This window comes from Montipora foliosa, chromosome 5 (assembly GCF_036669935.1).
Source record: "Montipora foliosa isolate CH-2021 chromosome 5, ASM3666993v2, whole genome shotgun sequence".
Lineage (NCBI taxonomy): Eukaryota > Metazoa > Cnidaria > Anthozoa > Scleractinia > Acroporidae > Montipora > Montipora foliosa.
The window spans coordinates 38,525,151-38,537,214 of record NC_090873.1 but is presented as its reverse complement, the minus strand read 5'-3'; the positions used below and the strand labels follow the sequence as shown (position 1 = coordinate 38,537,214).

At 41.1% G+C, this 12,064-nt stretch overlaps 1 protein-coding gene across 1 annotated transcript in view; it reads left to right on the top strand.

Annotated features, from left to right (window-relative positions):
- LOC138004092 (uncharacterized) overlaps window positions 1–11,499 on the top strand; it is an 888,878-nt gene extending 877,379 nt beyond the window's left edge. Inside the window, exon 18 of the mRNA XM_068850495.1 lies at window positions 11,091–11,499. Within this exon, the coding sequence (XP_068706596.1) occupies window positions 11,091–11,431 (341 nt within the window). The 3' untranslated portion in view covers window positions 11,432–11,499. The remainder of the gene's footprint in view (window positions 1–11,090) is intronic.
- The last annotated feature ends 565 nt before the right edge of the window (window positions 11,500–12,064 follow it).

The following is a 12,064-nucleotide window of genomic DNA, read 5'->3' as shown; positions in this document are numbered from 1 at the left end:
TAAAACAAAGGATTTTAAACTTATATTCCACGTATTCCTATTCCGGAATATGGTCAATCGAATGCACCCTTAGTGACTTGCTCACTGTTAATAGGCTTTAATAACATAGAGTTTTGAAGCAAGCAACCGTGGACATTTTCCTGTCGGTGTACGTTGGATCAGTGGCTTGATCGGCGTTATTTGAAGTTGAGAAACTAAATGTTTTAAGCAAGAGCCGATACAACGTAGATTTGATTTGATTACACCACTAAAATCAAATCAAATCAAATCTACGTTGTATCGGCTCTTGCTTAAAACATTTAGTTTCTCAACTTTTTAATAACATCCACTTAAAACTAAACTAAATATAAGTCAGGGGATTTACCTAATGTTATCTCCATTCGACAATAATCTGGTTTCACACGTTCCCTCTGATATGGAGTCCTTGTAGATTTTTGAGACTCACATGGAGCATGTTTGTTAGAGGCATGCGCTGGTGTACAAGCTGTGAGAAGAATCTAAAACTAAACGAGACTTACAGTAAGTTGAAGGTTTGGTTGGGATTCTGTCGAGTCATCAGTAGCACAAGCAGTCACGTAAGAAAGCACGCCGAGTGGTCCGTCTTTAAAACCATGAGTGTGCCAATCAGCAGTAGCACAAGGAGATCGCCGGTCGGAGGATTGCCACCATTTTCGGGTAAGGGAGTGACTTCTTGTGCTACTGATGACTCGGCAGAATCCCAATCAAACTTCGTGTTACAGGTAAGTCTTGTTTAATTTTAGATTCTGCCTCGTCATCATATTTATGCACTACGAAGTCACGTGAGATTTCAAAGCAACTGATTGCACACGAATGAGTCTAACAACAGTATTTATTGTGCATAACATAGCCATAATGGCTTAACTTGTAAGAACAGTGTAGGAGAATGCCTGTTTGGCTTAAATTTCCTTGTCATAAAACCGCTGAAAATGTGGCAACCGACTCCCACCCCGCTGTTTTCTTAATCTCTAAGAGAGATGTTTTGTTAGCCTTAGCTTTGGAGAAAGCTGCCGATTTAATACTATGGGGTTTATACACAGTAACATCGACCCCAGCAAGTTGCATGAGTTGTTGTATCCAACGTCGGATAGTGTCTCTGCTTGCCTTATGATGAGGCTTCTGATATGTAAGAAACAGGCTGCTCTTCATGAATGAAGATAAATATTTAACAATTATCCTTTGAAATCGAGGTGAATAGTGGTAGAATATTTACCGAGCCGCAAAGCGGCGAGGTAAATATTCTGCCACTTTTCACCGAGATTGAAAAAAATAATTGTTTTAGTATATACTCACGAAGTGATCTCAACAACAATTGCAGAAAAAAAATATACAAAGTCGGTTTAATTGGCATCTCTATTCATGCATGGAAAACGTGCAAGCGACACAAAGCATGCGCGAAAGTGTTTACAGAAGCTTCAAACATGGCAAATCTAAATAACCTTAGTGAAAATCCTCGTCACAGACAACAAAATGGTCATTTAACACAGTTTAAATCAGCAATCTAAATCGAAAGTCTGCTTGTTAAAACATTTTCACCGTTGGATCAAAGTTTTTGAGGTTCATTTGAAATGGAAATTGAAAATGCAGTTGGCAAAGGATCCACATGAAATGGTGGCTCTAATTGAGGTGAGCGTTTAATAGTTTGTTGTACAAATGACCCGTCTTGTTTCCTTGCAACCATGTGGAACTTTCTTAAACATCTTTTTAATTCCTCGATTTCACTAAGAAATTTGTTTTGGTGGGCGACCAGCCCTACAAGAGAGAATTACTCCGAAAGAAACAAATTGTTGGCGTGAAGATTGTTTGATTTTCAGCAAGAATCATCTGGAAAAACGAAGTCAAACACTGGTTGGCAAAAGTATGAACTCTTTTCTTACCTTTGAAAATTTCAGGCCAAATTTTGTAGCCTTCTTTGTCTTCTGTAGCACAGCATCATCTTGTATTCTCATTATTTCCGATTCATAAATGCTGGCGAGTTTACGCCGGCCATTTTGTTTTGTTTGGATCAAGCATTATTCACTCCGTAGGGAGTGAATAATGCTCAATTACTCCGAAATAGCGAACCAATCAGATTGCTTGAAACACCAAGATCACTGAGTGAGTATATACTAATTCTTGCAATCTAATCAATATGGCTTTTGCTTCCTGTGGGGCGTGGCTTTCTTAAGTAAACTGAACATGTATCTATTACACAGAGGTTCTCATCAGTAGAATTGGTTTCAATCTAATAATACGTTCAGATGGTGCTTTTGTGGGTCTTCTTTGCTTAAGGTTTGTACTGAGCATAAATGAATATGCTTCCTTCTCAGCACCCACACCCTTAGTGTCCATGAGATGTACTTACTGTCCCCTTTGTGCTGTAGTTAGGGCCACAAGTATGGCTAGTTTCATGCTAAGGTCTTTGAGTGGTAAGTTGTTTGAGTCATCCATGGAGACAATATGCTGTAGCACTATGTTCACATCCCAGGTTTTATTGCAGCGAGGTTAAGGGGGTCGACACTGAAACATGCCTTTAATGAACCTCTTGATGTCTGGGTGCTCACCAAACGTAGTGCGTGAAGTTCCATAAGGAAAAAGAATGGCTTTGAGGGCACAAAAAGCAGTGTTAATACTGCTATAAAAAAGCCCCCTTTTCAAAGAGCATTGCCAGGAAGTCAACGGCTGCACCTACAGAGGATTGAATTGGATCAATCTTCCTTTCAGAACAGAAAAGGAGCCATTTCTTGATGTAGACGCCATACTGTTGCCGTGAAGATTGTCCCCAGGACTGCAAGACAATAATGGTAGCGTGTTCAGAAAATCCTCAGTTTTGATACGCTCTCCGCATAAGTGACAAGTAAGCAGATTCAGTTTACCCCTTAGGGGCTGAAGCTTGTGAGATCCTAGTAGGGTCAGGAGGTACCAGCACAACACCTTGGGATACGAGATCTCAACACCTTGGGATACCAGATCTGACTGGGCCAAAAGGTTACAACAAGGATTCCATCTGCTTTGCAGGCTTGAATGTTGCCCATGCATCTTTCTATCAGGCTAAATGGGGGAAATGAATAAAAATAAAATTTACGCTAATCTACAGAGAGTGCATCTATAAATAAGGCTTCTGGAACTGGTCTCTAGTAGGAGACATAAGGTGTTTTGCACGAAATTATTCAAGCCCCCAGTGTAATTACATAACGTCCTTAGGGGAATGTCTCTATAAAAGTGAACACGCGTTTCGAAACAGGGGAGGAGTCTATTTCGTTTTTTAGACCTAAGAGCAAGAACGCAAGGTTTACTCGGGAAAGGAATACAGAATTGTAAGTAAACTTTAAACGTATTTTCAATTTACATTAGTTCAAGGACATTACGGCAACAGAGCCTGAAAGTTATTGTATTTTGCTTTTTCCAGTTTGACTTCTATACGCTTCTATAAAGCGTAAGTACAAAAATAAATCCTCAGATTTCCCAAGCTATTTTGGTCTGATACAAGTTCAAAACATAAGGCAAACACTATTTGTTCGACTTGGTCGCAAATAGATCAATGGTTGGGGTTCCCAATTTAAGTGTAATTGTTTTTAAATACTAGGATCAAGCGCATCCACTCAATGCGATCATTGAACTGCCTGGATTCTACGTCTGCTTGGGTTTTTCGCATTTTGTGTGGGCATTGCACTCTTTAGACTTAGATTCACCCACATTATTGACATAGCAAACAGCCGTCGAGTTGTCACATTGTACTTGAATGTGGCAATTTGAGCAATAAGCGCACAAGAATTTAATGGCCAATAAAATGGCAAGACGCTCCAGATAGTTAATGCGGTGTGATGCTTCCTCATTAGCCTACCTTCCTCCTGTCCGTTGTTCATCTCTTATACCTCTCCATCCCTGGGAAGAGGCGTCTGTTTGGAGGACGATATCAGGGTTGCGATGAGAGATTATGGATCTTATAAGAGGAGGAGACTTTGCACAACCACCATTGTACGTCTATCTTAGATTGTTCTGATAGAGTACAAAGGGCAGAGAAGTTTCCTCTGCTTGCTACCAGAGCCTAAGTTTTGTCATGTTATAGACTTCAATAGTGCAATGGGCCATATTATACCCCCTGAAAGCTGAAGACAATCAGGCCTATTACTTCTGCCAGGTCTTGCATTGTGCACTGGTCTTCCTTTAATAACTTGCCACAAGCCAGCTTTAGTTCTGTCATTCTCTCAGGAGTGAGCTGCACAGTCATGGTAGTGGAATTCAATACAAAACCCAAGTAGGTCAATATTTGAGAAGGGTTCAGTATAGATGTTTCCCTCGGAATGTAAAGCCCCACGTTTTCAAGCAGAGATACAGTTTGTGTTACATTCTCAGCACACTCTTTAAAGGTATAATCTTGAAGATAGCAATCATCAATTTATGATGATAATAATAAGCTTTTTTGTCTAAGCACCTTAAAGACTGGCTTAAGAATCTTGGTGTATATTCTGGGGGCAGAGGCAAACCCATTAGGTAAGCAGGTAAACGGATATAACTTGCTCGTTAGCAACTGGTACTGTGTATTAGTCACCTTCGATATCGACTGATACCATGAAACATTCCTGAGTCATTAAATCTGTGACTGATTTTAAAGAGTCCATTTGAAAGTGTCTGTACACAACAAATTGGTTAAGCTCCTTTAGGTTTAGAATCATGCAGTAGTCAACACCATTCTTTTTTAATCTGAGAAAAATTGGTGAAATAAATTCACCTTGTGAGTGCTTGGATACCACAATTAGACTTTTGCAAAGGAGCTTTGTGGCTTCAGAGTCTATAGTCTCAGAGTCCACATGGTCAAATCTAATGACTCTGGGACCACCCACTTGTATAGGGTGTTTATTGTGCCACAAACTCAACGTGTGTGTTAAAAGGCTTGGGGGAATGGGTGTGTTGGTCTTGACTGTGCTTGTAACCAAACCCTGTAGGTTTTACATTTCTCTAGCTCTTGCTACCATATGTTTTTCGAGCATCGTCTTTAAAATTACGACAAATGTTCCTACTCACTTTACTTCCTCAGAGAGGTCTTTGAGCAGTTTTGAAAGGTTGGAATCGTTGCCAAACAAGGAATCAGTAAATGGCACTGACCTTGAACACAATTTTTTGAAGTCCTCATTCAGCTCTGGTTTAATTTCTTCACGGCGCCGCATGCTAAGCTCAAATTTAGCCGCGCCAGTGAGTGCGAGGGCTTCAGTAGTCATTTTAATTCGACCATTTGAGAGATGAAAAGTGCATCGTTTGGAACTTTATCCCGAGCTTGCACTAGCTCCTGGATGACATAAACCAAAGAAATAACACCTTTCATGAGGTTCCTTGAATTCGCTGTAGTTTAATATCAGCTGATCGTGTCTCTGATTTAAGTTTGTCCCAGAAAAGGTGATTGATTTTGGTGGTTTCTAAGCAATCACAGTTTTAACGTCTCTTGTAGCGGTTTTGAGTGTCAGTCAAGACGTCTTGTGAGAGCTTTATTCTCATTAACCCTCGCACGATTTTCGCGACCTGCTCATTTACAGCAGGCGCTTTCTTCTCATCGAGTTTAAAAGTGTCGGCAATTCCTGCCGATACCTCGATCTCCTCCAAGGGGTTTTGTGAAGTGCTTAAGGCATCAGAGCCCTTAGATAACGAATCCTTACCTCTCTTCTCAGTAGCCCCAGATTGCTGGTCAATGCTCCTGCTTTCTTTGCTTGTACAGGAGCCAGATTACTGGCCTGAATCCTGTTGTTCACCAGGATGGGAGAGGACAAAACGCGACACCCTACTCCTTGGCGTACTCTATGGAGCACCCAAATGGAGTAACCCTAAAATTTATTTATTGGTCAAATTTAATAATTTACAGTTCGATGGAGTTCACGAATTGGCCGCCAACTTGAGGTTTCATAGGTATTTCGTGTATCCCTTATTATAGTGTATTTTTATAACAAATATTCATAAAAACCGTTTACCCCTGGATACCCATTCAGGCCTGTGTATGCCCATAAATATAACAATTATTCCATGAGAGTACGTTGGATATGAGATGGTATATACGTAAATGCCACACATCAAGTGATCAATCACCCATGTTGCCAGCATGGTTGTCCTGATAGTGTAGTGGTCATCACACCCGACTAGTTGATCAGGGGAACGTGGGTTCAAATCCCGCTCAGGGCAATTGCAGATTTCCACAGAAGTTGTCCAATGTTGAGTTTCCTGTAACTCTCTCTCACACTTCCCCTCCCTTCTTCCCGTTTCAATGTTGACTGTTTAAGTTTTCAACATTTTTTTTTGTCTTGCTGGCAACACTGATAAGGGGGAGGGGGGAAAAAAGGGGGCTGCAGTGTGGGAGAAAATAGGTAAATTAATAACGCCCCTAGAAGGTGAGGTCTCTCCACTAATTTTACAACTTGTTGTAGCGATTTTGCTAGCAGTGAGCCCCTGCCAGTGAGCTCATGTTGCTGATTGCACCAACAATTTCGGTTAAGCCTTTTTCAGGGGGGCCCCGTATGGCCCTCAACTCCACGGTTCTCGCTTGTTTCGTCCATCCGTGCGCGACAAATGAATTGGAGTCTGCGAAATAATGCTCCTCGATCGTAGGTACTGTCTTGGACAATGTTTCTGGGTGATTCAAGTCGGTAAAACGTTGAAATAGAGGATTTGCACCTTGCATAGTTTTTTTTCGACCGACACGAGCGAAGGCGGCAAATGCACTGACCACTTGGGCGGCTACTGCTTTACTGCTTTTACTGCTTTGTTCGGGTTGGCAACTCCTTTCTCACGTAACTTCGTAGTACGTATGATGACGAGGCAGAATTAGATCTTTCGTCCCGCTTAGTGCCCTTGTAACTTTATACCTACTCACATACTCTTACCTTACTTCGATTACTGTTCGCCTTTATGGGATACTTGCCGGTAAACAATTAAAAGAAAAACTACAAAAAGATTCAAAACCGAGCGGAAAGGGTTATTACAGGTTCTTCATATGATATTAGGTCTGCTGATGTGTCGAAAAATTTGAAATGGCAAGCACTTGAAACTAGACGCTTCCACATGAAGGCTTCACTTATGTGCAAAATCCTCAAAGATCAATCTGTTCCCCACCTGAGAGACTCCTTTGTAAAGTTCAGTGAAATTAACATTATTTATAATCTCAGGAATCTTGAGACTGACCTAGCACTTCCAAGGCCAAAGAAAAATTTCTTAAAACGCAGCTTTAAGTATAGTGGTGCAATGCTCTGGAATAATATTCCCCATGAGGCAAAAGCCACACAATCACTTTCGGAATTCAAACGTAATCTAGCATCTTTGCATTTTGATGGATCACGCTGAATCCCTGTGTTAGTATCACTTGACCTAATTTTTTTTATTATTATTTAGCTCTTATTAACCGAGCAGGAGGTCTGTATTGGAGAATCTTGACCCAGGTCGTGAGTACAGACCGAACGCAGTGAGGTCTGTACACGCGACCAAAGTCAAGATTCTCTCATACAGACTGACTAAGCTCGGTTAATAAGATGTTTATTATATGGCAAACAAGAACAATTTAATTCGTTTAATGTAACTGGTTTGTACTAACGGACATTTTGCTTGCAAACGGCGATCAGTGGCGATGAGCTGAACTTAATTCTGTCAAAGTTTGCTCATCCTCCTCTCTTTTGTCATCATGCTGTTTGGCACTTCCATAAATGAATATTGGTAGAAGAAAATACTCAATATTTTTGCATTTTAGTTTGCATCTTTTCATCGCAAAACATTACCGGTCTGGATGCCGGTCTAGATGGGAAAATCTAGACCGCGGTCAATATCGATTTTAGCCAATCAAATTCGTGAATTTTGTTTTCCCAGTCCTCGTGATAATATATATTATTATATGGCTTGTGTTTGTAGCCGATATAACGCGCGCTCTGATTGGCTAATTGTGACTGAATTGAAGGGCATTATTCTCCCGTAATTAAAAAGCCATATAATAAGCTACTTACTAACCGAGCTATAGCTCGAGCCGTACTGGGGAATATTGGCCCGAGGTCGTGGCAGTACAAAAACGACCGAGGGCCAATATTCCCCAGTACGGCCCCCGTGCATGCTCGGTTAGTAAGAAGTTAATAATGAACAATCACTCATCATTTCGGTTTCGAAACTGTGATTGCATGCGAATGCTACAATCAAGGTCAATTGGATCATGAAGGTTGGTGGAAAAAAGTTAACGAGGTGTATTCTAAATCAACTGTTGTTGTAACTGACGACGAGGTTTGGACATCATGTTGTGACGTCATGACCGGGATTGGGATTGGCCGATAAACGTTTTATTTTCCGGGGGAAACAGTTTCGTAGTCGTGCTCTCGAATAAAATAAATAAATAGGTCTTTATTGTTTTTTAAGCAAAAATACATGCTAAAACAAGAACAGTTACATTACAAAAAATAAATAAATAAATAGCCGAGAGAATTAATTAGAATTACAAGGCTATCGACATTACATTAAATAGCTACTCTATATTTGAAAAAATGCCTGTTAAAAAAACTATTTTTAAAACGCTGGGTATTAACCCTAGGGATTTGACTACTAGGAACTCTGAGGCGCGGAGCTTTCTTTCATTTTGGGGACGGAAGGGTACAGAGGGTGACCCGGCATACCAGAGATCTTCTTGAATAGCGAGCGATCAACCTCTTCTAATTCGCCATATATGTCAATTCGGTACGAAACATTTGCGTTTAAAGCAGCGCTGTAAATTCTGAACCGTCGTTAATTCAGGTATTAAGGAGGCGTACACGTGTAGACCGTACGTTAGTTTGGGTAGAACAATTGATCTAAAAACGTAATCTACGTCTGGTTGTTGGTATCCCTCTTTCCGTAAACATCTTATCACATAAACTTAAGACACTTGTTGGCCTCCTGCAGCTTAACCTTAATATGCTCGTTAAATCTATGATTACCTTGTAAAGTAACCCGTAACACCTTTAAACAAGAAACTTGCGTTATATTGTTTACAGGGTCTATATCATGAGCAACCTTCTTACAGAGTATTAGTTCATTACATTTTTTAGGATTACATGCCATGGCATTATCTTGGGTCCAACGGAAAAACTGATTGACAACCTCTTGAGAAAGATCTATTTCATTTTTACATACCTTGACTGGAAAAGTGTTGTCGTCAGCATATTTAACTATGCTGGTAAGGCCATTATCCCTAATGGCCAAATTGTTCATAAACAAATTAAAAAGATGGGGCCCACTGACACTACCCTGGGTTGTTCCTTTGTTCACATTATGCCATTTGTAGATAACACCCTTGAATATCAGTCTTTGTTTCCTATCCATGAGAAAGCTTAAGTACCAGTTAACCAAATAAGGATTGAGATGAAGAGCCTTTAGTTTTTCCCCAATAAACGAGTGTTTTACATTATCAAAGGCTTTCGAAAAATCCACTGCGAAAAGCCTAACATAGTGACAATCCTTATCATCAAGCGCCCTTAAGTAATTATACTGTATTTGAATCAAGGCGTCTGTACAGCTGCAGCCCTCCCTATACGCATACTGTGTGACAGTCAGATTTTCTTCAAAGATATTCTTACTGTAATGATGGTATACAGTTCTTTCAAAACAGCGTGCTATAACTGGAGTCACGTTAATTCCCCGAAAATCCGATTATTGAACAGAAGTGTCTACCTTTGGGAAGGGATTGATGTTAGCTTTTTTCCAAGCTGTCGGCCATGTGTAAGAGGACAGAGACTTATTCCACAGAGCAGTCACCACAGGAGCGAGACTTGTACAATTGTCCCTCCAAACGCAAAACGGCAACCAATCAGGGCCAGTAGCGGTTTTTTTAATCTTGGATAATGCCACCATCACATCAAATTCCTGGAGCTCTGGAGGTGGGTGTGTCTCGGGGTTTGCCCTGAGAGGCACTGGTTTGACGTAGTTCTCATCATTGCACAAATCCCCAAAATAATCATTGAGACCAGCAAGAAATTCCTTTTCTAAATATGGCTGAGGTTTCTCTTTCCTTAAGGTGATGTTATCCACTATCCTCCACCAATGCAAACTCCCCTGTGCTCTATTCCTACCCCAGTTTTTTCGATTTTCACCAATCAACTTGTAGACCTTCGATGGCAAGTCCTCCACTTTGCGAACGTGGCCCTTATCAGAAGCTCTTTTCTTCTTCCTTAACAGATATTTAACTACAGGAGTAATCCACGGAGGTTCAAGGAAAGACATCACAACTCTCCTCACAGGGAAACACTTATCCATAAGATTGTGCAGTTCGTTATTTAATACGCTAGTTGCTATTTCAACATCCGGAGCATTGATCACAGGTGTCCAAACACCTTGTTCCCCGGAGGAAGTATTACGCCCCAGTGGTCATTCTTTATCAGCGCTTGAAAGCGTAAGGGGTCGTTGAACAGCTCAGGGTGGTTTGTGAGGCAGTTATCCAAGGCCAGATGAAGTGGAAAGACAGTCCAGATATAACCGGTTCAGATCACCTCCACAGAGTACTAACCCATTTGGATGCATGACTAAGAATGTATCACAACGATCGATGATGGTATCAATAGGATCGCCTTCATCATACTGAAAACGTGAAGGATGGTACAATCCAGTGATCAGAATATGATGTCCTGACGGAAGTAGTAATTCCGCACTCAGCATCTCGAAGGAGCGTTCGCGATTAACATTTAAAGCCTTTAAGTTTTTCCGCACATATACTGCAACTCCACCTTTCTTTCGCTTATCAGTTCCGGCCCAATCTCTATCCCTTGGATATACTGTATACCCTTCAATAGCAACAATACTGTCAGGTTTCTGTCTGCAAAGATGCGTCTCTGAAATAACGCCAACATCGATATCCCATGATCGAAAATCTGCCGAAAGAGCTACAGATGCCCGTACTCTATTCTTGATCCTATTGAGACTACAGGTGTTAAGGAATAGGCTCTTAGGAACCGGAAATAATCCCGTAGAAGATGATCCTTTATTAACACACGCTAAATTTTTCCAGTTATCACCGCCTTGACACCTCTTGACAGCCCGAGACATATGGGGAATAGGGACAACGGTATTTGAAACTACCATTATTTTACTTAATTTCCCTTTATTTTCAGGTGGTGGTGGGGGTGGCTTCTACTCCAGCGGAAGAAGTTCGACGCAGTTTGGAGGTAGCATGGGAAATGGCGGAGAAGGTGGCAAGGGGTTTCTTCAAGGAGGAGTGGGTGGACGAGCCTGGTACAACAATGCTATTGGAGGATTTGGAGGAGGTGGTGGTGCCTATGGAAATGGAGGTGGTGCGGGAGGTGGTGGAGGTTATTCTGGGGGAAGTAGCGGAGACAACGAGTGGGATTCATGTGGGGGAGGAGGTGGATCTTACAACGCTGGAAAAAATCAGCAGAATGAGTGCTGTTACAATACAGCTGGACATGGTCGGGTCACCATAACTTTAACGTAACTCATCAGGTTAAATTGAAGAGTTCTTTTGAAGGATCATTTTAAACTTGACGTACAGCTGCCTCCTGATTTCATTGTCACTTTGTGCCCACAAAAATCTCTTTTTAGTAAGCGACTTTGTCTAGTGTTAAGTAGAACTATGAAATGTGAACATCTCGCAAGGTTTTAGATATTGTGATGTTTTATTTGTGACCGTGTTAGACTTATACCCTATCCCTGCTCACTCTGGAGACGAGCCTGACACTGATTGGAATCCCGTGTTATATCCGCAACTTGCTCTCGCACTCTGTGGACAGCATTTAATTAATTTAATATGGAGCCAACCGTTCTGGCCTCGTCTTATATTTTAGCATTTTAATGGAGAGCTTTTTGTCCTCAATAAATAGAGAATTTGTGCAAAGGAGACGTAACGTTTCTTTGATGCGGTAGCGGCCGAAAAAGTCATAAACTCGACCACTTAGTGCCGCCGAATTATGTCTCTCGCTATAATCCAAGCAAACAAGCGCCTATTTGTTCGCTCTGTCACACGCACTGATAAGTTCATGAAGACAATGCCAAAGCAGTGGCTTTACTTTGCCTAATCTTCTACTTGTGACATTTTAAAGTTTTTTTCTTATTTTTCTATTTCAGTCCA